The sequence below is a fragment of the Amphiprion ocellaris genome, chromosome 1, assembly GCF_022539595.1.
Source record: "Amphiprion ocellaris isolate individual 3 ecotype Okinawa chromosome 1, ASM2253959v1, whole genome shotgun sequence".
Lineage (NCBI taxonomy): Eukaryota > Metazoa > Chordata > Actinopteri > Pomacentridae > Amphiprion > Amphiprion ocellaris.
In genome coordinates, this window is record NC_072766.1 from 37,338,856 (window position 1) to 37,364,324 (window position 25,469).

Consider the following 25,469-nt stretch of genomic DNA (forward strand, 5'->3'; position numbering starts at 1 on the left):
GAGTTAAACCAGTGCTTGCCTGATTCTAACTTTTTCTTGTCCTGCTGCAGCCGTTTTGGCCAGTCCAACTCCCTCCCCACCACCGGCTGTGTTGGTGGCAGCGTGTCGACCAGGAGGAGCCTCCACCAGTTCCAGATGCCCTCCAGGAGCTTGCCGGGTGCCAGGCTGGGCCTGCTGGGCAGCGGGGGGCTGCTGGGACCGACACCTCGCAGCTCCAGCAGCACACCCACCGGTCCCAAGCAGGGGAGACATGTGAGTGAAACCGGCTTAATGTTTAAACCAGCAAACAGAGATGAGAGTAAACCAGCGGGAGAACAGGGAGCTGCATCAGAGAGTAAACAAGAGAGACATTAGAGGGTAAACATCAAGGTGTCAGCTGAAGCTTCACCATTACTCCTGAGTATGAGCAGCTTTTCAGTCTCTGGAGAGGTTTTTTATTTAGTAGCAGTGTTTATTATCTTCATAGTTATCTTAAAATAAAAAAATAAAAAAAATAGCCCATCTCAGTCTTTTCGCTGCCTAACGCTCTTAACTTTAAGCAGTTTCTGAGTGTATTTTGCTCATTTTCACTGCAGTCTAAAGAGCATAACTATGACAAGAAGTAGAGAAAACTCAAAAAGCCCTTTTCCTGCAGCGTTGCAAAATTATAACACCATAAAAAGGAAAAAGGAAAAGTGTAACTCTTGTATTTGTTACAAAAATTGAAAATAAATTCACTCTGTTACCGATATCGGAACAAAAGTGGATGTTCCACATGCTATAGACGCATCTGACTAGCCTGTGTACATTTTTACAACCTCTACAGGAGTTTAGAAGTTTTTTCACTCTACTCTACACATAAACTCTAGATTTTTCACATGCTGAATGTATTTTCTAACAGCCTCCTCACAGTTTCCTCCTCTGTATGCTGTTTTTGAACCATGCTGCAGAAAATCTATTGAGCAAACATGTTTTGTTTTCCTCTCAATCAAAGCCTACTGTTCAACTGAAAGTACCTGAATATTTGTCTTTAAATGAGACATGAAGAATAACGTGATTTGAATGGAATATCATAATTTTATGCTTAAATTTGGTTAAGTTTACCGACGGAACAGCGCATCACGTGATTAGTTTGAGGAGTTTTGAAAATCTGGTGAACATTTCTGTTTTTACAGTTTCTGCTGATGATAAATGCTAAATATATCTTTCACCTACTTCCTGACATGTTGCTCTTCTTTATGCTTTTTGAGCGATGCTGCATTTATTTTATCGATCCAGTACGTTTTACTTGCTCTCAGTCTCTGCAATTTGTTTCCACACTAGTCTCCTTTTTGCTTTGTGTGAACACAGCCTGCAGTACACCTAAAAAAACATTGTGGCATAAATATTGGTTGCAGCTGAGTCAGTCATGACATTTAAGTTGCTGAGGAGTGCAGAATTTAATCTTTTTACAAGATTGGTTTAGTGGAAACGGTCTACATTTGGTGAAGTTTTGAATAAGTCAGGAAGATTACAGTGATTTAATTCTTAGTATTGGTATTTTTCCTGATTGTTCACAAACGTTTGTTAAAAACCTGATGATTCTGTCTGTTTTTACACTTTCTTGATCTGATAAATGGTGTAAAATTGGTGGGGGGTGTTGATTTTATTGTTTTTTTTTGTTTTTTTTTTAATTCTTTTTGAAAACGTGCCTTTCAAACTTGTTGGCATCTTGAAATCCGGCAGATTATCAGTCCAAAATTGAGAGGAAAGAAACACAGAAAAGCAGCACATTTCCCCATTTGACAAGCTCCAACCAGCACAACTTATCAGTGAAATATTTAATCCCTAAACTAATTTCGGAGATATGATTTTGTTTACCGGCACACAGTGATTATCTTGGGGAGGTTTTCCACAAGGTTTCGACAAACTCAATCATTCTTTAAGTGTATTACTACTTGATCTCCATCAGTTGAGGTGGATCTGTAAAGAGAAGAGAACCTGTTAAACCTGGAGTTAAATTCGGGATATTATCAGGTACGTCTGTAGTGATTGTGAGGCTGAATGGTAGTGGTGTTCCTGACTGTATAAAGGAACATTTTGAAATGTGTAATAGTACATTCCAGGATGTTTACAATAACCTGGGCAGCAGAATTCCTTCTTCAGCACGTATTCTGCCTGAAATAGGCTTTTTGTTCCACGACAAAGAAATGCAGCGTGAGGAAGAGGAGCGGCGGCGGCGTCTGGCGAATCAAGTGAGGTGGATGGAACTCGTAGGCAGGTCACCCCACATACCAGAGGCTCTGCGTCAGTGCCGAACATTGAAACAGGAGGAGCTGCAGAGCTGTTTCAGGCCCATCTTGGCACACTTTGGTCTGGGCTGACCCACTTCACTGGAAACCTTTCTGGCCCTCCCTCTGTTTCCCTCCCTCTCTCTCTCATCCCTTACAATGGGAGGAAATACCTCAGTTCCTCCTCGTCACACTGGACCTTCTTGTGCAGGACTGAAGTGTGGATGTGCTCCGAGAGAGAAGGCCGGTGGGAGGGAAATATGTGAGTCATAGTTTGGGAGAGGTAGCTGTGGTGTTGGAGGAGGGGCAATAAGAGAGAGAGAGTTTATATGAGTACATATATGAGAGAGAGAGAGAGAGAGAGAGCCAGTCAGAGGCAGTGAGAACAGTGCACAGGCATTTCCTGTTTTTCCCTGGCCAGAGGCACTGGAGGGCCGCGAGGGGGGAGAGGGGTGAGGGATGGAGGTGAGGGGAGGGGCTTGTGGTGCTGGTGTTGGGGGTATAATGGGCAGGTTACAGTGAGGAATTCATGTGGTGAGCGTCTGAGACTGTCATTAGGTGTGGGCCAGACTTCCAGACAGGAGCGTGGGGGATAAAAATGTGGAAGAAGCTGTGGTCTTATGACTCCTTTCTGCTCATTTCGTGTATGTTTCTGATCAGTGAAAGTTTTAGCAGTATGTCATCATTAAAAAGCAGTGATGTCAGCAAAGAGTTGTAACTAAGAACAGGATCTTTGAAATTGGATTTTATGCATCCAGTTACATTGGAGAAACGGGCTTTTAAATGTCGCTTGTTAATGTCAGCCAATGAGGATGTCCTGGTACGATCAGGGTGATGTCCACTGTCACACAGCTGTCGTAAAGGGAAGGAACTATCTGTGGCACGATGTTAGGGATGTAAATTTTCAATGTTGTCTTTACTTATTAATTTGCGGCATTATCAGTATAGAATTGTTAGCACACATTTATCACAGTAGGCATTTGTTGTAGCCTGTGGACATGTTTTTGGTCACAAAAATGGCGCTGTTCTGTTTGCTAGTAGGATACAGAAGCAATGTCCTAATTGGATCACAGCTTGACTTAGATGTATGTGCTCTGGTCGGAGGTCATTAAACACCACAGAAGTCTTTGTCATGGTGCCCATTGCTAGTTCAACTCCCACAATGTTCTCTGTTTGACAACACAAAACGGCCTGTAGTCCGAGTGACAATCTCCTGTGGTCGATACAGTGTAAAACTATGAGACTCCACCTGGTGGAACAACCAGGTACTACAGTTGATCTACATTTTCTAACTTGTATGTAGAGAATACAAGTTTTGTCCATTTCTTGGAACTTATGGAGCCACAGTACACCCTCTAGCTCTACACTTCAGACAGTGTCTTACTGGAACTTTACAACAAGGTTCCTGACCACCTGCTCAACATTAAGGAACAGTTTATTTGCAGATACACTGTTTGGTTTAAATAACTTTAATATATTCAGTGTATCTAGGAAAATGGAATTGGATTGGCACTCTATATTAAATTATACAGATCAGGACAAGCCTATCAACCAGGTTATGTACAGGTTATTAAACATGGTGAACTAGTGGTGTTAGCTTCCAATAACCAGAGCTGTTGAAAAATGAAAATGATAATTTGAGTGTGGCAACTTTCTTTGTACCACGAAGAACGATGAACATTCACCCTGAACTCCAGAAGCTGCTGGAGTATTTGAAATTCATGTTATCTTTCAAAAAAACGCCAAAATGACACAATTTAACACAGTGAGAAATTTTGAAAACCAAAATAATTGTTGAATTTTCAGATGTTCAGTGTTGAGATAAGAAAAAGGCTTAAAGTGTTCCAAATTGAACCACTGGTGAACTTAGTATCCATCAGGACTTCCACTTCGGATTTTCTTTCACCCCGTCAGCATATGTTGGCCAATACCAGCTGTTTGCTTTGTTACTTTATCCTTTACAGAGTCTATTGTCGTCTATAAATGTTGACTCGCCTGTATTACACAAACACGTTGAAAAAGTTGAGGTTTCACAACGCTATTCTGGTTTCAGAAACCCAAGAAGTAACAATCTCAAAATGCAAGCTCACTGTCTTATTTCGCCACAACGTGCTGCAGGTGTAGCCATGGAAAAAATATGTTTGGCAGCACGTCTGTTCTCCTAATGGTCCACATATATTATGTGTAACCACAGCAACAAAAATATGATTTTCTGAAACTTCTGTTACCCTAAAAATGTTGCCTTAATAAGTGTTATTAAAGCATACTCTTGACTTTCTACATATCCTGGCACACAGACTGCAGTGGTCGATGAACAGTTTGGGATGTTGTGATTTCTGCTGTTAGACAATGAGTGATTTTTTTTTTAATCACAACAACGACACTAATCTTAGAGGCGCTTCTATAGAAGTTAATTTTGTCAAAATATTCTCCACAGGGTCCGTGGTTTGCCAACCCTGGAGGAAGCAACAGCATGCCCAGTCGGACCCACAGCTCCGTGCAGAGGACCCGCTCGCTGCCGGTTCACACCACGCCACATACCATGGTCATGTTCCAACAAGCTGGTAAGAGAGGCTGGGAAATGCACACACAAACCATTGAGAAACCATTATTGTTGTAATATAATTCCAAATATTTCATTATAGTTCCAAGAAAATACAGATATTGCATAAAACACTTGTCAACCTTCCACTGTTGTAAACACATTTCTCGGGTATAACACTGCTGACCAAAGCTTACCATATTTTTAAATGTATTACTGCTTCATCTCCATCAGCTGAGGTGGATCTTCAAAGATGAGAGGAGAATATGTAAAAACTGGAGTTAAATTTGTGGTATTATCTATGCTGACCCTAGTTTTTTGGTTTTTTTTCGTTTGGCCAAATGCAATAGCAAACAAATATTACACATCTAGTATATATTTCAGGCCTACATTTGCAAGATAGTTGTTCAAGTATAATAAAATGGATCACCAGTATCACCTATGTTGAAATATTCAGTTATAATGGTCATTTTGAGCACATCGATGGCAGAAATTGAAAGTCTGCTCAGTCATTTGTCTACAGTGTTTGCATTGACGAACCATTACCCTGATATTTGCTAATAGCATTGATGCCAGCATTAGCCACCCAGCAGAGATGGGCTGATTAAAGTAGAATCCACAAACTGTTCACTAAACTCCCACAGCTTTATGTCTCCTAGCCACTGATAATATCTAATCAAGAAACTCAAATAGATCTTACATCAGTCTGCCAGTTTTGTAGATGTGATCTCTAGATTCAGTACATGACAGCAAATCATCCCGCTGTTACTTTTTAGCTTAAAATATAATTGTAATAACTTGATTTCCGCTCACAAGCCCTGCTTCTGTAATTCCACTTCATACGCATAATATTTAGTGCAAATTTGAACTTAATAAACGAAAAAAGGCACAAATGCAAAGTTTGATATCAGGACTGCAGGAATCTATATTCGATCATTCAAGTTTAAAAAAAGCTAGAATTAAATGTTGAACTGCCAAAATTTGCAGTGACAGTTTGTTTTCCTTTAGCACTTTACATTTTTAAAAGAGTGATGTCTCGTGAAACAACACAAGTTTCCTTTTTTCTTCATATTTTCTCACTTTTGAAGCTGCCAACATGTTTGGACTGAGCTAACCCATTTGGAAAGCCAGCTAAAATATAAATGATGCCAGTAAATATTAACATCTTGGTGTCAGGGATGACAGGCCATCAAAATATTATCGAAATCGCAATATCCTAATGGTAAAATGAGTCACAACTTAGCGTTATAAATAAAGCATTGTGGTGCCACAACTTACAAATCAGATTCTCCAGACCTAAGAAAACATGCTTGTTTGATCACATGATCGTGTTTTTTTTGTTTTTTTGTTGTTTTTTTTTTCCAAGTGATAAGAAAATGTGGAAATTAACATTCTGGCTAAATTTAGGACTCATATCACACTAGCAATCTGTCAAAAATAATCCTAATATGACTTTTTTGCAAATTGTTTAGCCTTATTAAGTAGTACTTTAATTACTATAAATGCAATGCTACATTAGTGGTCTTATCTTGTTTTGTTATCTTGTTTCAGTGTCATCCTTATTTTGGTTAAAGGGGTACACCAAGTCAAATTTTTTCTCATGTAGCTTTTGGATTTTCCGAAAAAGAAAATTCAGTTTGAAGTCGGAATAAAGAGCTGCCATTGGTTCTTTTGAATGTTGACCTTTATACAGTAGCAGATTACATCTACATCATTGAAAAAAAGCAGAGACTGTTAAATGTTAAAAGATTAGAACATTCCTGACCTGAACCCTGCAGCTCGGCATACAGTAACCCTCAGTGCCAGGCAGAATGACCTATAGTAACCTCTGTTGTCTGGATGTTGTCCCAGAGGAATCGGTGGACAGTAATAGGACAAGCTGGGACTTCCTCCGCTTGGCCAGAAATGTCCTCTTTTTAGAATGAAGAGGAAAAACAGATTTTAAAAAAAGCAGGAGGGAGGTTAGGTGGAGGGAGAGTAGCAACTGTGTGAGAGAGGAAGAGATGGAGGCCGGGAGGGAGGAAAGAGTCAGAGGAGTCTCACAATGAGGCTCTTTGTGCAGCGAGGACGGGGCTCCCTGGCTCACTTTCCTTCCCTCTCTACCCGACTCACTTTCTTTCTTAGCTTTCCCATCTCTCTTTCTCCCCCATCCCTCCATCTCTGCTCGCTCTCCCCCCCTCATCTCTCCCTGTTTGACAACTCTGCAGAGTCATGCACACATAACAGTCACCCTGGAGGGTGGTTATAGCTGGGACTCGGCCAGGGTGACTGATTCAAAAGGCCAGACATCCTCCTCCCCTCTAACCCCTCTCTGTCTCTGTGGATATATGTACCGTCTAACGTCCTCGCTGCCAACAGATTGGATAAAGAGCCTCATTAAGTGAGACACAACAGAGAAAATGAGAGGATGAAGCAACAAGTGTTTGTGTTGCCGTGTGTGTGCAGGAGGTGGAGGTTTGTGTGGTTGGGGTGGTGGTGGCGGAGGGATTTGGAGCCTATAAATAGCTCGGTGTGGACTACCAGGCCTAACTCAGCTGGTCTCTGCGGCCACACGGGATTTTCACTGCCCAGCCTGTGTTGAAGACTCAGCGAAGGACTAAATGGCTCGAAGAGGTTGCTAGGCTGCACTGTGGCCCAAATACTCACCCCACCTTCACCCCTCAGCACACAGACTCCCCCCTCCAGCTTCGACAAAACAGTCTCCACCCTGCTCTTAGTAGAGGCCAAGCTAGCCATAGACAGTTAGCACCTGAGGGTTTAAAAAAGGAGACAGGACAGTTTATGTGATGGCGGTCTAGTAATAATTTTGTAATGTTAACACACTTCCATAATCTTATTAATGTTCCTTTTAATGCCTGAAACTCCAAAGTGACTATTTACACGATTTCGAATGATTTGCCGTTGTTTGACTGACTTTATGATGTGAAGACAGAAAACAACTGACACACTAATCCTTAGTACTTTTTCACATACGAGGAATCTGACTTAGTGTTTTAGAACATTTTTAAAGGAAGTTAAGAAATCTAAAAAGCAAATGTTGCAAATCAAGAAATGGTAAGTGTTACACTATCAACAACAAAAGCAACCAGAGAGCACAGTACTCCGCCAAGGCTGCACAGTCGTCATATGATTTCTGGCATGAAAAAAATTGTGGCAGAAATCACAGCCTTTATAGAATGTGGCCTTATAATATAGATGTATCCACAAACAAAATGACTTTGCGCTGAAGACAGGAGTGTTATGCATGTGTACTTTATGTACAGATACCGAATTGTGTGACCTAAATATGTAGCGGGCGGTGGGAACTGATGGGACTCAGAAACACCCCCACAATTTAATCAATTGTTCCTTGTATCATTTCTGATGGATAAGTCCCTATAAGTCTGCAGCGGTGGATTTGTAGTAGGATCACAATCATGTGATGTCAGCAGGCAGCTGACGTAGCATTAACTTGTTGTCATGGTTACAATGATGCCGTGCCACTATCTCGCAGTGATACAGAAATCTTTAACAAAGCCATGGATCCACGCTATAAGCTGTATCACTGCCAAAATCTGATCAGTTGGTCCTTGTGTCATTTCTGACCTTCCCTGAAAATTTCATCCAAATCTGTTCATCCCTTTTTACATAATGTTGCTCACAGACGGACAGACAGATAAACGTACTCCGATCGTCACATAACTCCGCCCTTCCTTGGCGGAGTAATAAGATGTATGCGTAGTTAAACCAAGGTATTATAAAAGTAATAGAAATACTTGCAGTGTGCAGCAATGCGCAAAATTACAGTAAATTACAGTAAAATTACAGTATAGGATGTGAACAACCTAAAATGTGCAAAGGATGACAATACTCCCATTTCAAAAGCTTAACATTAATGGAATGAATTTTGTAAATGTCTGTAGTTGGGAATGGAGAGGCAGTGTCACTGTGGGTCTCTGGCTATTCAAATAAAATAATTATTTAATCTATTTAATAAAATGTCAAAAAATAGTGAAAAAAGTCTCATCACAATATGTCGAAGGTCAAGATTGTAACAACAAAGATTCCGAATCAAAAATAAAAAACAAATCTTTACATGTGGGAATTTGGAACCAGTGAATGTTTGACTTTTTATTTTATTTTAAAATGACAGAATTGATTAATAAAGTATTTAAATAGTTGCTTTTAGGTCTGTGCTGAACACCATACTGATGTTGCTTCAAATGTGTTTTTCTTTCCTGCACAGATCTTCAGCTGCCGGTGACGGAGCCAGACATCAACAATCGCCTTGAGTCTCTGTGTTTGAGTATGACAGAGCACGCTTTGGGAGGTACGTCATTAAATGATTCTACTTATTAAAGCATACAAATACACTACAATACATATGGTAGTTTTTCTGCAGATGAAATGTGGTTCAAGGACGCTCCTGTCGCTTGGAGTTTCTCTCTTTATGCCGTTAAAAGTCTTGTCTTTGTCTGATGTGGATCAGTGAGTAGTGTGGTTATTCATAACCCCCTATACGTGATTATCATACGAGTGCCATTGCACAGAGTAATTATCCCAGAGCTGAAAATAAATCTGCTGTTTCGACTTTATATTCTGTTTCGTGTATTTGAGTTTTTCATTTTGCTGCTGGGAATTAAAGCCAAGAAAGATAAAAACAAAACCATATTTTCCATTTCTTTACCAGATTGTTGTCTTGGCCTGTCATGTCTCAAGATGTCTTCCTTAATTTTTAGAAGTTGTTGTATTGGACTCTTTCTCTCTATTGATGAAAAATTGTAGCTTTCAGAATACCGTTGATTCCAGTTCTTGCTGGCATCTCAGACTGTTTTGAGGGCTGATTTATATCAGATTTATTTAAACTCTGTTTACAGTAACAGTGGTTATCTACAGTATAGTCTGACTCATGAATGCAGGTATAAACCTAACACTAGTGGGTCCTGTCAGCCGACTTTTTCCTTCCCTTCCACTTCTTGCATGTTACCGCTGAGACAATCCACTTCACTACGAGAGACAATTAGAGCAACCTACTGCACTGAAAATTTCAAATATTGCAGAGAATTTGGATTGTGCTGTACGGCAGCTTTTTTGCAATGGTAAATTGTCCATTTTAATCACATTGCTCATCTCCCTGCATGCAAATGTCCTACCAAAACAAATCTATGGGCACTATTTTGAGGGAACACTGAAGCTGCATCCTTTCCTTGGCTATGATTGGTTCAAAAAATACAAACCTGAACATTTTTGCCACGTGTAACAGATTGATAGTGAGGTGTAGCCAGACCACTTTGTTTTACAGAATGAGCTAGCTAAGGGAAATTATCTACAGTATGAAGCCTGTGTACTACAAATCGTGTTGTGTTACTCTTGCACCTTAATAACCTTAGCAGTTATCACTGGCTGTCGCTGCTGTAATACTGAATGTTTAGACGAGTTTGATGTTTATTCCTCCACTTTCATGTATTTGAAAATGGAATGGGGTTAATGTAGTGAAATATTATTAGAGATGTGTGGACCCGCCTCTAGAAAGCATTTCCTTGTTCAGTTTTACTGTTGTACAATGATCCGGACAGTTTTTATAGGGGTGGCCAGGCTGGGCCATTCTTTGTGGATTTACTGTTATCATTTATTTATGCAATCATGACTGCCATGTAGAAGCACATCATTCTTAACTGATTTAAAAAAAACAATATGCCTTAATCATTTTTTTCCAAGTCACGCCTTTTTAATTGGTGATATTATAGTTGAAATGACATTACATTTCGATACGCCTGTAACAGGTTTCACTGTTAATTTTGCAGGGTGGCCAGACTGTAGCCTGCAGTGTTGTATCACTGTGTTTTTAATTTTAGGGTTTTAGCAGTTTATCCTGTATCATTTCACTTGTTGGTGAAAGTACAGAAAGCAGACAGTCACCAGAAACCTTGTGTGCTATGGTTTTTGTTGTTGCATTTCTATAACAAGAGGCTAATACTTAAGCAGAACACTTGTGCTCTTGATTCGGTTTCCTCTGCCTCTATGTTAAAGTGAAATTTAAACTCCAAATAGTCTAAAAATCAGACATCGATGGTGAGTCATGTTTGGGCTTGGTCGCTCTAGTTGATCTTAACACCGATGTTTGGGCCGACACGCTCGTTCCAGCCCTCGATCAATTATCCTGCTGTGTAAACGGCTTAAAGTCTGGAGATTTGGCCCATCGGTAACTCCAGACTTGTTGGAGCCCAATGAGACCTTTTCACATGGGTTTGATTTTGTTGGTCCAGTCTAGTGCAAAACTCGCCAAGTTTGGATTCTGACATTGATTCTGGCAACGGTTGAGTTCAGCCCTTGTTGATTTTAGCAGCAACCTTCACAAATATAATGCACATTTAGAGGAAAATGCCTGTGTTCAGCGCAACGTCAATTTGCTTGTGGGCACATCTATATTAAATGGCCACATTCTATGTTCCCGTGATTTCTGATCATCGACAAATAATAAAAAAAATGCTGCATTTTTGACAATGCCATATGGGGGAATGAGCAGCCTTGGCGGAGTACTGCGCTACCTGAGTGCTTTTCTTGTTAGATCTATTTTTGACTTCACCTCACTCGCATTTAAGACAACACCGCCCACTAGAGGAGAGAAAGGACTTTTCTGTTGTTTTGCCACTGTATTTAAATAAACTGTCAACAGAAACTCATGCCATGAACTTTTCAGGCTGTCAGCTTTAGTGGATGTGGCCTTACTTTAGTCAGGCGGTGACTCAGGTTGAGCAGAATATTCCCGTTCAGTGAATCTCAGTCGAGGTTAAAGTCGGTTAAACTGCTCTCATCCCAAAACTGGGCCGAAGTGAAGACAGAAGGCCTCAGTGCTCGACACAGAGCGGTGGACAAGTGCTGCTTTATGTTTGTGTGTTTTTAGCTTCAGAGCAGAACGAAGGAGAACATTCACCTCAAGAAACTCCCTCCTGATCAGAGTCTCTCATACACAGACCTCCAGCTCTCTGTGTTGAGCTCCAGAAACACAACTCGAACTATAGCCAGCTACAGGAAATGAGTCAAAACACAATAGTTCATGGGCACAAGGAAAAAGAGGTGGTTGTTTTTGGAAAGCTAAATGTCAGAAAGTGAACTCAGAACAAACGGCCTCTGGACTGATTATCTTTATTTTTTGTAGTAGTAGTGTGTATTTCTAAACTTTACAGATTGTAAATTGTACTGATTAATGTAGTCTAAGTTATAATATGAAATGGGCCAAGTTGTTCTCCATAGTTAATAACACTGTCAAGTGTTCTCCCACTTTCAATGACCAACAATTTTCATTGATGAATTTGAGACTTAATATGCAGTTTCCCCACTTGAAAAAGGATTTCATCTACCCAAGCTTGAGTTGTACTCCATTCATTGACCAAACAGTTGCTTTCTTTTCTTTCCTTCTTTTATTTTGCAGTTTTAGTTCAGCAAGTGGCAGCAAAGTAACAGGCTTACAAGACAACTTCACAAGTTGATAAAGTGAAAAACCTTTAGACAAAAACATGTGCTATATGTGCTATACTTGGGTGAAGTCGTATTTAATATCGCTTTTGAGGGGCATTAAATCATTAGTATGTAAATTACTCGGCAGATTCACATCATAAATGACACGACAGGGTTGTAACCCCAATTCTTAGACTTGTTAGGTTAATTTGAAATTTTAATGATTTTCTTTTTTTACTGGAAAGAATTTTGGTGCTTTGGCTCTTGTTTTAAATGTTCTTTATAAATAACAGTGACTTGACAGACGTAGGAGCTCAGACAAGATCAAGACTAGATCTGATCAGATTTGATTTGGTTTTTCCAAAACTCCAGCCCACATTACTTTCGTTTACAAATTTAGGCTCACTACTATTTAGACAAGTTGCAAAATTAAAGAAAATACAACACTGCACAGCTAAAAGGAAAAGCACCGGTCCCATCCCCACTAAGCGCCAGTATCAACCTTTTTTAATGGATTTTCTATCAGTCACAATGTTCCCAATCTGCATTTAAGACTGTTGCTTCTTTACTGTCAACATACACTGTCTCCACTATCAGTTAATTTAGGGACAGCAACACCTGGCTTCTTGTTCTCACATGCAATGTTTTTTTATCGATTTTAAATTTGAGAAACAGCATTTGGCATGAGAAAAAAAACTAAATGTAATTGGTGTATCCTAACAAATGAAATATACACACACAAAAAATGCTAAACAGAACAGAGGGTTTGTTTTTGAGCAACACAGCAGGTGTATTGGACTGTAATTAGGTGTAAATGAATCACTCACGACCTCAGTTTCACAATGAAACTGCACAAAATGAACAGTTTGTATTTCTAGCAGGAGTCTCTTTGTGAGATAAAATGTAGATGTGAAACAAAAAATCCGTCCCTGATCAAATTCATCAACAAACCTAAGCACATTTCTGTACTTTAAACAAGTTTAAGTGTTTCCAATCACAGTTTTAGTCCGTCTGTTTACATGTTCTCTGCTTTGCCGTGTTTTCCATCAACAGCTCTGAATGACATAAACCTGCAGCTTCACTATCACAACGGAGGTTTTATTTTTGTGGAATTGAAAGCTCCGCCGGCACATAGCTTGATAACATTTTCCTCTTCGGCCACACCAGAGGCAACAGCTGTCAGACGGTTGTTTTCCTCTGGAAGGCTCTATCAGTATTTTGACAGATGTGTTGTTCTCCCACCGTGACAGTGTGGGCTCTGGACCCTCACTGTTCACCAAGTCAGTAGAGCTTCAGGCCTCCGGTTCATGGCACAGTAAGATCACTACTGCACTTCAGAGGAGATCAAACCATGTTCATTCAGAGTCTATAAGAAAAACTCTGCAGCCCAAAGAGAATTACGAACTCTGATCGGACGAATAGGACTAATAATATAAATACATACAAGAATTGTAATGACAGAGAGCTGCGTTTCGTTGATTTTTTATTTTTTATTTTTTTTTAATGAAAATTGGGAGTGAATTCAGGAGATCAACAGGTAGTGTGTTGTACAGGCAGAGAGGGACATTAAAGCTAAATGCTGTTTTTATAGCATCTTTTATACTAAGTTTTCTTTATGTATTTTTATGCACAATAGAGAATAGTTATAGAAACGGTAAAATTAATCCCAGAAAAGTTTTTATGCTCACTTGAGGTGGTTTAATGGACACAATCTGGTATGTAAACACCTTTTTAAATAAGTTTTAATCTACAGAACATAACTCACATCTCTTGTCAGATTTTTCTTTCATTGACTCCAGACAGCGTTAAACATGGCTGATATCAGCCGAAATGATAAAATAAATACAACTTTCCAGAATGAAAGCTGTTCCTGAAGACTCTTATTTTTCTCTTAGTAGATTGACAAAATACATTTTACACAATGTATTTATGCTGACAGCTTCTGATGATACAATGCAGCTACAATTATTTGCGTCAAGGCAGTAAATGGAAACACATTTTCTTTTATTGTTTTTTTTTGCCACATTTATAAAGTTTGCTTTCAATTACATATGACTATGTACACATATGACATGGTGAATTTACATATGAATACATACATGTATGACATGATGAATTTACATATGGACACATGTATGAAATGGTGAATTTATATTTAAATAAGTGCACATATGACATGTTGAATTTACATATGAATATGTACAAGTATGACATATTGATGTACTTATGGATACATACACGTATGACATGAGTTTACATATGAATATGTTCAGATATGACATGGGGTTTAGTGTGTTGATGCTGTTAAAGTCACAAAGTTGAACTCTGACGTCTGTCCTTCTCTGCTGTTCCTCCTCAGACGGTGCCGACCGCACATCAACCATATGAAACGAGGATCTTTGTGAGAGCAGCAGGACAGCGCCGGTTCACGAGGCTCTCTCACCATAAGTCACCTGGAGGTCACCAGCCCTCCCGTCCCCTCTCCCTGTAGCCGATGGTAGAGCTCAACCAAAGGACCGGGCGGGATCCAAGACACACCAGAGGGCCGATCACCACACGGCTAACACAAGCTACCACATTGGCACCGTCCATCGGGTCGGAAAAACACACCTCCTACTCCGCCAGCACCCTCACAGTCACCTGGCTGAGGAGAGAAGAGAAAAGCATCGGCCCGGACAGAGTGCCAACAGCGCCCCCCCGAGGAGGCCGGAAGCAGCGCTGCAGCCCCAGCCCAGGGGAGACGCTGGCCGGTGGATCAGGGCTCAGTGAGGCTGAGGCCCCCTCCCTCCCCGACACCGTCTGGTCCCCACACATCGACCACAGCTCGTGGCATCCTTCAAACCCATCACAGTACCTCAGACCCCAGAACGAGACGAGACGAGCAGAGCCACGAGGATGCACAAGGAAAGTTTGGGATTTCCTGGACTGTCTTCAGCAGAGGACTGAGTGTCCAGGAGGAGGCTTGTAGAGCTCAGTATTGGGTGGCAAATCAAACATTTATTTGTGCTGTATGTATTTATTGTTTACATAATGATGCTACTTTCAGAGGGTACAGAAACGTATGAATTTCAGGTATGACTTGTGTGATTTTCTGTAAAGCCTTGGCTGTCTACAAGCTTTACGCCCCCACGAGTAGCCATCACACTAGTTTACAACTAACGCGCTTATTCTTTATTTTGGTGTTGGCTTGAACATTTATGGAGAAAAGAGAGCGAGAGAGAAAGCAACGGAGGTTAGAGCAGAGAGACGAAGATGTGGAGAAAGACTCAGAAAGTGGTAGAAGAAAGAATCGAGCTGAGGTGATTCTGGAAAGGGAAGCGGATGTTTGAACGAGAAAGACATCAGAGGCAGGACCTTTGATGGGCTGAAGATGATGGAGGGAGATGATGTCATGTCTAATGGCGGTGGAGGAAGTGGATTTCAGTCACACATTGTTCATCCACAGCATGTACTGTATGAACTCTTTGAATTCAGAGCCTTTTGCGGGCGCAGAAAATGTAGGTTTTTTGTTTTTTTTTTTATAAAAATGGGAGATACATAGTGGGATCTGTCTGCATGTTTCAGATACTGGGGTTTTCTAAAGCAGGGTGATACGCTAACGGCTGCATGTTACAACTAAATATCTTTCTTGGAGAGGAGGAAGATTGTGGAGAGGAGAAGATGGCAGGAGAAGCAGGAGGTGGATTCGGTTTGCACTCGGATCGTGTTGCAACATTGGAATTAAAACAAACAAAAAAACAGTCAATCCATGAAGGGTAGTTTTCCCAGAGATTGTCTCTTTAGTGCTTACCTCCACCTGCTGGCCGACGCAGTCATGGCAGGACAGACGCTGAAGGAGACGCAGAGAAGACAAAGATCTGAGGAAACATCAGAGCTGTTAGGATTTCCCTCATAGATCGTTTGTATATCTTCAGTCTGTCCTGTTAGCGCCGGCCTACATGGAATTTCATTTCTTTATTTTCATCCTGAATCTCATGGTTATTCTGTGTCTTAATATTTATCCTCCGTTTTTTTGTGTCTGGAGTAGGTTTATATTGGAATAAGCTGGTTAGTAACTCCCCGCTGTGCTGCGTTCAACAGAGCACGCGAGTCTGAACGGACGTCGTTGAGGGTTGTTGATTATTGTTGTTTAGTTTCTTCATTAGTTTTTATGCAGTTCTGTAGTTCTTCCTTTGTATCCTGCACTTGATATGATAATGTGATACACTAAAAATCCAGACTGAGCTTCAATCTCAGAGGACAGACAGAAGTCGAGCAGTAAAACCACAACAGGTGGTGGTGTTGAATCCCCACAGCAGAGATAAAGAGTTCTGTCTGAATGTGGATGTTGGAGTAGAAAATAGTTTCCTGTACGTTCACGTCATTTCGGCCCAGACTGAATTAATTCACACAGTTCGTCGATACCAGAGTTTGTGCATGTTTTCGTTCGTTTACTGTCATTTACATATGCGTGATGTTGCTGTCTGAATGTTTTTCCAAACTTCCAGTCAAACATAACTTTCTAGTTAAATTATGAGTGTTAAAATGTCATTTAGTCTTCACTTAGAAAGTTAATGAACCAAGAAATATGCGTGTATATTTTGTTTGAGAGCTGCAACATTATTGATTCATGTTTTCAATTAATCATTTAAAAGGCAGAATATTTAAAATCTCTCTCCAGTCATCAATTAAACCCCTAAAAACTCATCTTCATGTATCGAAATTACATATTTAGAAGTTTTTTTTCATGAAAATAGTTAAATCCCACCTTGAAATGGCTCTTAGATGCAGCTCTACACCACTGCTTATTCTAGAATGTGCAGATCTATTAAGTTCAGCTCAAACATCATAAAACTGCTTTACACAATTACAAGTAATTTTGGAGTAATTCAGCCTCTTGTGTTTAAGATTCTAATGATACAGAAAACTCCATCTTGCAAGTCGACAGGATTGGTTCCACAGATTTGTTACGTACGAAACCTCAGAAGTCTGGTTCTATGTTTTCAAGACTTAGTTTCAAGGTGGAAATACACCATATGGACATGTAAACAAGGAGAAAAATAAAAGATTTTCACTGGAGGGGCTCTTTAAAGTAGTGAAAATGTGATTTCCTCAATATCCTTGTTTTATCTAAACACCTCTAAAATGTTAGGATGTTTAGTTTACTTGGAAATTTTGTAATTTGTCATCAAATGTCATTTTTGCATGAAGAATAACTGGATAAATAGATTAACTGATTGCCGTAAGTGTTACAGATTAATTGATTTAATTAATCATCCATGTGCTACAGCTTTGGCCGTGGTGTTTTTTTTTTGTTTGTTTTTTTTTTTTTTTAAAAAACATCTCCACCTATAAATGAAGTACAAGCCTGATTTTGAGATGTTCTCTGGCACGATTCACCTCAGAAATCACTGGGAAGTTTGGAAAAACACGATACAGAAATCTAAAACACTACACAACTCTTAAAAAGAGGCAGCAAAGATGTGTGTGATTCAAGTTAAAGGAACAAAAACATGCATAAATTCTGCTACGGTGTCTGGGGCCCAAACTAAAAGTGGTTTCAGGTCAGTTATGGCGGCTTAAAGCTTCAGTCTGGATCTGAGCAAACACCATCGCTACAGATAAAGTGTTTGCTGGTAGTTTTACAGCAGCTGAACCTTTTAATGTCACCAAAGCATGAATGAATCCTTCTAATCCCGAGTGGTTAAACTGATGTTACACCTTCGATAGCTTTGTGTTTTTTGTTTATTTACCGATGCTCCTCGATAAGAAGCAGCATCAGGATCTCATATTCTTTCAGTGTCACTGCCATATGAATCAGTACTTAAAGTAGAAACAATTATTTATTCTTTTTTTCATAATTTTTGCAGAGGCGATACTGATCATTTAGGTGTATTATTATTATTATTTAAAGTACCATATGTATTAACATGTTATGGCTGGTGACCATACGTACATCTCAAATATTAACATAGTTATTGTTGACTGACTGTTTTTTTTCTTTTATTTTGTTGTTGCTGTTGTTGAACTATAATCTCGTTTGTATCTATCGGTGTCATGTTCAGATTTTTCATTTGGACTGTCGGAGAGCAGGTCCGTCACAGATTCGGTTGCAAAATTCAACTGTCAGCAAAAAAAAAAACTGCGACGTGTTAGTCTTTTCAGGAAGTAGACCGGTCCATTCTGGGCTTTACAGTAAAATTAGAATTTGAGATGTGGACTGTGAATTTAGTGCTGTTGGTTTATCACGGCCTAACTGGTCCTGTGTGGGAGAAGCTCTTTGGTTTATGTATATGTTGTTTTAAAGGATAAATTTGGCATTATTCTATATTTTTTCTAAACGATAAAGAGCCCATATTCCGTTTTCCATAATTCCTTTAGCCTTTTTGTGCATGTAAAAGGTCAGCAAACGTAAAAAGCCCAAAGAAAACACAGAAAACTCTGCTCCTTACCTGCTTGAAATGCCTCGTTTTAAGTCCAGGAGTTTCTTATGTTACTTAATGACATCATCGTGTAACACATTTGCTAGCTAAGTGGCTAATTTGACATGCAAAACACAGAAAAGGTAGCTGTCTTCTATTATTTCTTCGCTAGAGCTGCTTCTGCTTGAGCTACATCCCCTTATTCAGAGAGCTGAGGTTCAACTGACCAATCATAGCAGACGTGGCTTTTCAGGAGGCGGGGCTTAAAGACACAGGAGCTGAAATGAAGCCCATGTTTAGATTTACTTATTTCTTTCAGCTTTTTTGTGCATGTAAAAGGTCTGCAAACCTAGAAAGCCCAAAATAAACACAGAAAGCTCTGCTCGTTACCTGATTGAAACACCTCGTTTGAAGCCCAGGCCTTTCTTATGTTACTTAATGACATCATCGTGTAACACATTTGCTAGCTAAATGGCTAATTTGGTTCTCAAAACACAGAAAAGGCATCTGCTTTGTATATTTTCCTCACTAGAGCTGCTTCCTTTCGAGCTACATCCCTGTACTCAGAGGTTACTAATCAACACTTCCTGTTTTTTGTCGGCTCAGCTGACCAATCAGAGCAGACTTTGCTCCTCAGGAGGCGTTGCTTATTGAGCCTGGAGCTGAAATGAAGCGTTTCAGACAGATGGTAAGAAGAGAAATGTACATTAAGAGGAAAATAATGTGTTTTTTGAACATTAAAGCATGTTAACATATTCTAGTAGACCACAAAAACACAATTATAAACCTTTAAATGTGCAGAATATGGGCTCTTTAACGAATCCCATGAAAAGACTTGATTCAATAATATGTTACTCGCAGTACTTTACTGTAGTTTTCAACAAAAGTCACTCAAACAGGAGAGAATCTGTTACAGACTATTTTCAGCTGAGGTTTAATACACGTTTTCTGCTCTAGTGGGTATTTGTGGCAGCAGGATGGAGTCAAAGTAAACTACGACGTGTTTACAGTATTTAAAGAACACGCCACATATTTACTTGTTAGGATCGACTAACGGCTCGTTTCTGTATTTTTATATTCAGAAAAGGTATCAGAACCTGCAGTCAAGCAACATAATCAAAGGGATTATCAAAACTAGTGTTTGTGCAGTATTTTTTATTTACGTTCATATCGCTGTGCCATTTTTGAGTCATAAAAGTGTTAGTGGAAAGTTCAGGAGATTTAAACTAAATCTCCTTCTTTTGTTTTCTATAAAATACTGTCTGGCAGCATTCAAATAACCCAAGTTCATGTGATTCTTCCAGGCGACAGAACAGTTCAGTTTCAGGATTTGTTGTGTTTAGAAGCCGACGTCCTGCAGCGTCTAAAGATTCGCCTCCTGAACTCAGATCGAACCTGTGACGGGACAGCGGAGGGTTTCAGCTTTGAGGTCGGATCATTACACATCTCTTCAAAACCAAATGCTTGTTGTTTTTTTAAATTTTCTATTTGTTCTGAATGCATATCAGCTCTGTGGGAGTGCTTCTAATGCCGTGCACACTGCAGTATTAACAGTTAGACAAACGCCTTGATATTCCAAAAACATTTAATGTACTTTAAGTCGAGACATATATGCTGTTTTGTATCTTTTTTTTTGTTGTCATAGATTCTGCAGTTTAGTCAGTTTATGTCGATATGGGATGCCAAGACTTCTTTTTGTTGTTTTTGTTTGTTTTTGTAAATTCAGCAGTTCTGTAACAAAGTGTTACCGCTTGACTGTGCTCCTTTTACTTTACATTTAGTTTTATTTTATCAAAGAGCCGATGTCCTGTATTGACTGCAGGCTTACGTATATATTTGACAAAAAAAAGAATATTGTATGTTTAATAATAAAAATGAAAAAAACTCAAAAACGAAAAGAAAAAATGCCGAAAAAAGAAACGAAGAAAAACCAGGAAGGACAAAAAAAAATAAGTGTAATTTATATTTTAAAAAACTGCATGCACAAGGCTGGGAAAGTCATATTTAGAATAACAAATGGCAGTGCCTTTTTTGTACTCGAGACATTTACCCCAAATGTAAATGGTTTTATATGGACTTTAAAAACTGTAACGTTGCAGGAAGAAACTAAAGACGGCCGGGTCGCGTTCACTCTGCAGCCAAGAGTCAGAATTTAGATTGTTTAACGTTCTGATGTGATCCAAGGATTGTTTCAGGGAGTTAATTAGCTGTTTTTTAATAACTTTCTGAATCATTTTGATGCCAATATTCTCATATTTTGATTGTCTTTATGAGAAGGGTGTAAAAATGTTTAAAAATGATAATTAATTTAGCTCGTACTTGGTTCCATTTCTTTCTCATTCTGATCATTTAGTCCATGTTTGGCCTAATTAATAACAAATACAGTAAAACAAGGTTCTCTGCATCTTCTAGATAAATCAGTCATTTCTAGAGTACAAAAGGAGACTAAAGTCAAATCAAATTTCATTTTTTTTGCAGCTATGGATTATTTCCTTTATCAGCTCATCTGCTGATTGTTTTTCTAATTAACTGATTGGTCCAAAAAATGCAGAAAATGATCCGTCACAGTTTCCCAGAGCACTTATTTATCCAATAATGCCTCAAATTTGCTGCTTTTCTGACCAAGTGTCTAAAACTTACAGATGTTTAGTTCACTATAATGAAAGACAAACACATTTGAGATGCTCGAATATCATTTATTTGGCTTTAATTGCGCTGCCTCCTAGACTGTAATAGTCTTTAAAAAGCAACATTTCACTGAAAATAATGTGATTATCTCGTTACTCTTTCACGTAACGGCAGATCAGTTCCTCTGTTACAGACAGTTGAGCTGAAAACGTGTCAGGAATCAGTCAGTGGACTCCTGAAGTGGAACATTTAGCTGCATCTTTCGCTGCGTCTTTAAAAACATGCATTAAAATGTGCATCAGATCTTTATCTGTGATTCGATGAGTGCTGCAGCTCCACCTGTATCGTAGAGAGAGCCAGAAATCTGCTCATTATGATAAAAAACATCACATATTTAGCACTTCCTGCTTCATTCAGTCACATTTCAGCCACTTTATTCATCAGAGTTACTGTTGATGCTGTTCTATTGGCAGGAGCAGCATTTTCTGTTCATTAGAAGCAGTAAATTATGATGTCATTGTAGTTATTTTCTGCATTATATATGTATACATTGATCTATTTTACACAAAAAACAGTCTGATGCACAGATTTCTAATTTCTACAACTGTTTCGACACTTTTTCTGATTTAAATGTTTGAAAAAGTGCAGCTTTGTTGCACCAGTTAAACTTCATGGAGTAAAATGTCAAAGCTCTCAGTTAAATTTAGTAATTTTTTGGATGTTTTCCACTAATTAACACAGCTTCTTATCAGATACGAGCTGCTTTAAAACTCTAAATGTCTTGACTCTGGTTCTGCAGCGCGACCGTGAACCCGGACGTTGCTTTCTGCACTCAGTAGGTACTTCTTAATGCTGATATGAAGTTATGAATTATTCTGGTCTGTATAAAAACAGAGGTGTGTGTGTGTGTGTGTGTGTGTGTGTGTGTGTGTGTGTGTGTGTGTGTGTGTGTGTGTGTGTGTGTGTGTGTGTGTGTGTGTGTGTGTGTGTGTGTGTGTGTGTGTGTGTGTGTGTGTGTGTGTGTGTCTGTGTGTGTCTGTGTGTGTCTGTGTGTCTGTGTGTGTGTCTGTGTGTGTGTCTGTGTCTGTGTGTCTGTGTGTCTGTGTGTGTCTGTGTGTCTGTGTGTCTGTGTGTGTCTGTGTGTGTGTGTGTGTGTGTGTCTGTCTGTCTGTGTGTGTGTGTGTGTGTCTGTGTCTGTGTCTGTGTGTCTGTGTGTGTCTGTGTGTGTGTGTGTGTGCGTGTGTGAATACATTCATTTTCAACGTGTCTTGCTGTACTTTTTGTCGCGACGTACCAGAATGCTGTGACTTGGCATGCCCCGTTATACATAAAAAGAAAAAAACTAAAATCCTCCCTTGTGTTCATGTCTCTGATTCTGTCTCTGCGGCTAAAATGGGTTTGAAAAATGTTTTTATTTTACTTTTAAACTAAAGTATTCCTCCTAAATTCAACAAGTGGACTTTAGAAGAAACTAATTCTGTAAAAATTCACAGTAAATAATGAAGTAAATTCATGTCTGAAACAGTAATTTGTGCAAAATCATCTACAATTCAACAAATATTTATTTCATCTTTGGTCACATTTTACTTTAAGTCCCCCTTTTTTACATTATTTAACCTGTATTTTATTGTATTATCAGTGATTATCTGTTCAAACAGCAGCTTCCAGTCACAGGAGGAATTATAGTCATTAACAAATACAATGACAAAGACTTTTATTTGAGTTTTTTATACATTATAATGTTGTACGAATCATTTATTGATGTTAACTGGTTATAAATGATAACGAATATTATAAAATTGTCATTACAATAGATTACAATTATTTTTTTATTTTAAAAAAACAACATTCAGAATTTTTTTATATAATAAATAAATTTCACCATCATTTTGTGATGACACCAATTTTAATTTCATATTTAAACAGCTAAAGCAGTTAATAGAATTTAATAATGTCAAATAATAAAATTCACAAGTCACAGGACTTTTTCCTGCAGAATTAATATGTTTAGTTTTGCTATTTAACCACATTTTGATTATAATACTTCAATACTTGCACTTTAATCTGGATTTTGACTGCAGGACTTTTACTTACAATGACAAAAGGATCTGAGCATTTGTTCCACCGCTGCATAAATTTGCAGTTTTATGTTGTAGCTTTAAAACTAAAATGTATTTACTCCTGAACACAGCTGCTCTACTGCAGTTTTACTGATTTCTGAGCTTTTAAGATTTAAATCCTGCAAAGAAACTTAAAGAAAAGAGAGAAATTAAAGTTTATCAGTGTGAAAAGAAGAATGTGAGAATATCTAAATTAATGCAGAGATGCACACAAACAGTGAAGTCAGACGCATGAATTTTGGCTTAAATGTGTCATTTCTGCTTAGATACTCAGATGTTCATACAAGCATTTCTTTTCACTCACTTTTTTAAGTTAAACTTTGTCAGGATTTCTCTTCAGTTACAAATAATGTCACTTTTGTATTTCTGATAATAATCTTGCAAACTCTGAATCTTTTTGACTCCTCTTTGAGCCTACAAAGTTCAAAATTTTGCACTTTTACTTGTAATTTTAAACAAGATTTTAAAATTTTGAGGTCTTGTCTTCCCTCATATCGCCACCAGAGGGCGCCAGAGTGGGACAGTTTTGAATTCTGCACACAAAGCTGTAAGTAAAGCTTTGGTTTTGGTGTTTTGGTGCAGCATTTAAGTAATTTCAGTGACAGATTTTAGCCTTTTAAAGCTGTGATTTGTAACTTTTTACAGGTCTAAACTACAGTAATGACGATACTTCATTTAGAGTTGAACGTCCACCAAGAAATGTGAGTACAGATGTTTTACTTGCAGTTTCAGGAGGTTAAATTTCAGTATTTTAAAGGCTATTTAAAAAAAAATCAAATGGAATTCAGTTAAATACCTAGTTTATGAATATACTGATGATGAAAAACCAGTAGGGGTTTCCTAGCAGCACAAAATATGCTCAGATGTCTAAAAAAAAAAATTATTTAATGTCTGGACCCAGATAAACAGCAGAAAAAGGAAAGTTTATTTCCCTGCAGCTTCAATCCCACTTTTATTTTGAAGTTTTTTTTAAGTGTCTGGACACCAAAACTAAAATTAAACTTTATGTAAATTAAATTTAAGCATTTTAATACCATCTAAAACCCTTTAATGAAGCTGGATTCAGTGTTTGCAGTTTATAAGACCTGAAGGTTCGTCAGTGATGAAGTCTGACCACCTGCAGCATCAGTTTAAACCTTTATTTGAGCTGTTTCTTGAGAGTTGAACTTAAACTCTGCCCACAAAGAAGCAGATTCAATGTAAATTAAAGCTGCAAGCAGCGTTGGACGGGTCCTCGCATCCGAGCGGCCCGGCATGCCCACACATATCCACCAGGAGGCGCTGCAACTGAGAGAGTAAAGTTTCAGGCAGATTGGACCATGTACAGGCTACTTACACAGCACTTCCTGTTTCATGGCGAGAAATCCAAAATGGCTGCCAGGTGGTGCATAGATATGATTAGGGCCAGATTCTAATCATACATGTAAAATTTCAGGCAGATTGGAGCATGTACAGGCTGGTTACACAGCACTTCCTGTTTCATGGCGAAGAATCCAAAATGGCCTCCAAGTGGCGCATAGATATGATTAGGGCCAGATTCTAATCATACATGTAAAATTTCAGGCAGATTGGAGCATGTACAGGCTGGTTACACAGCACTTCCTGTTTCATGGCGAAGAATCCAAAATGGCCGCCAAGTGGCGCTATGACCGTGAGTCTATATCGACCTATGGATGTGATTAGGGCTGGACTCTGATCACACATGTAAAGTTTGAAGCAGATTGGAGCATGTACAGGCTAGTTAGATAGCACTTCCTGTTTCATGGCGAGACATTCAAAATGGGCACATTCCGCTGGTCACTATGGCCACGCCCTCAGACTTTTGCGGAGAGTTTTGATAACATTTGTTCACCCATGACTGGCGTACATCCTGACCAAGTTTGAGCTCTCTCAGGGTTACGCTGTTTGAGTTAATAATTTTTGAAAATGTCCAAAAATGACAAAATATGAATCATACTTCAAAATGGCCGCATTCCGTGGCTCGCCATTTCCACGCCCTCAGACTTTTGCGGAGCGTTTTGATAACTTTTGATCACCCATGACAGGAATACATCCTGGCCAAATTTCAGCTCTGTCGGGGTTACGCTGTTTG

At 39.0% G+C, this 25,469-nt stretch overlaps 1 protein-coding gene across 2 annotated transcripts in view; it reads left to right on the plus strand.

The window, feature by feature from the left end:
• samd4a (sterile alpha motif domain containing 4A) overlaps window positions 1-22,610 on the plus strand; it is a 74,557-nt gene extending 51,947 nt beyond the window's left edge. For both annotated transcript variants that reach the window (XM_023290419.3, XM_035957320.2), the window contains exons 10-13: window positions 51-252; window positions 4,687-4,813; window positions 9,017-9,100; window positions 14,588-22,610. In XM_023290419.3, the coding sequence (XP_023146187.1) occupies window positions 51-252; window positions 4,687-4,813; window positions 9,017-9,100; window positions 14,588-14,616 (442 nt within the window). In that variant the 3' untranslated portion in view covers window positions 14,617-22,610. The remainder of the gene's footprint in view (window positions 1-50; window positions 253-4,686; window positions 4,814-9,016; window positions 9,101-14,587) is intronic.
• Window positions 22,611-25,469: the final 2,859 nt, after the last annotated feature.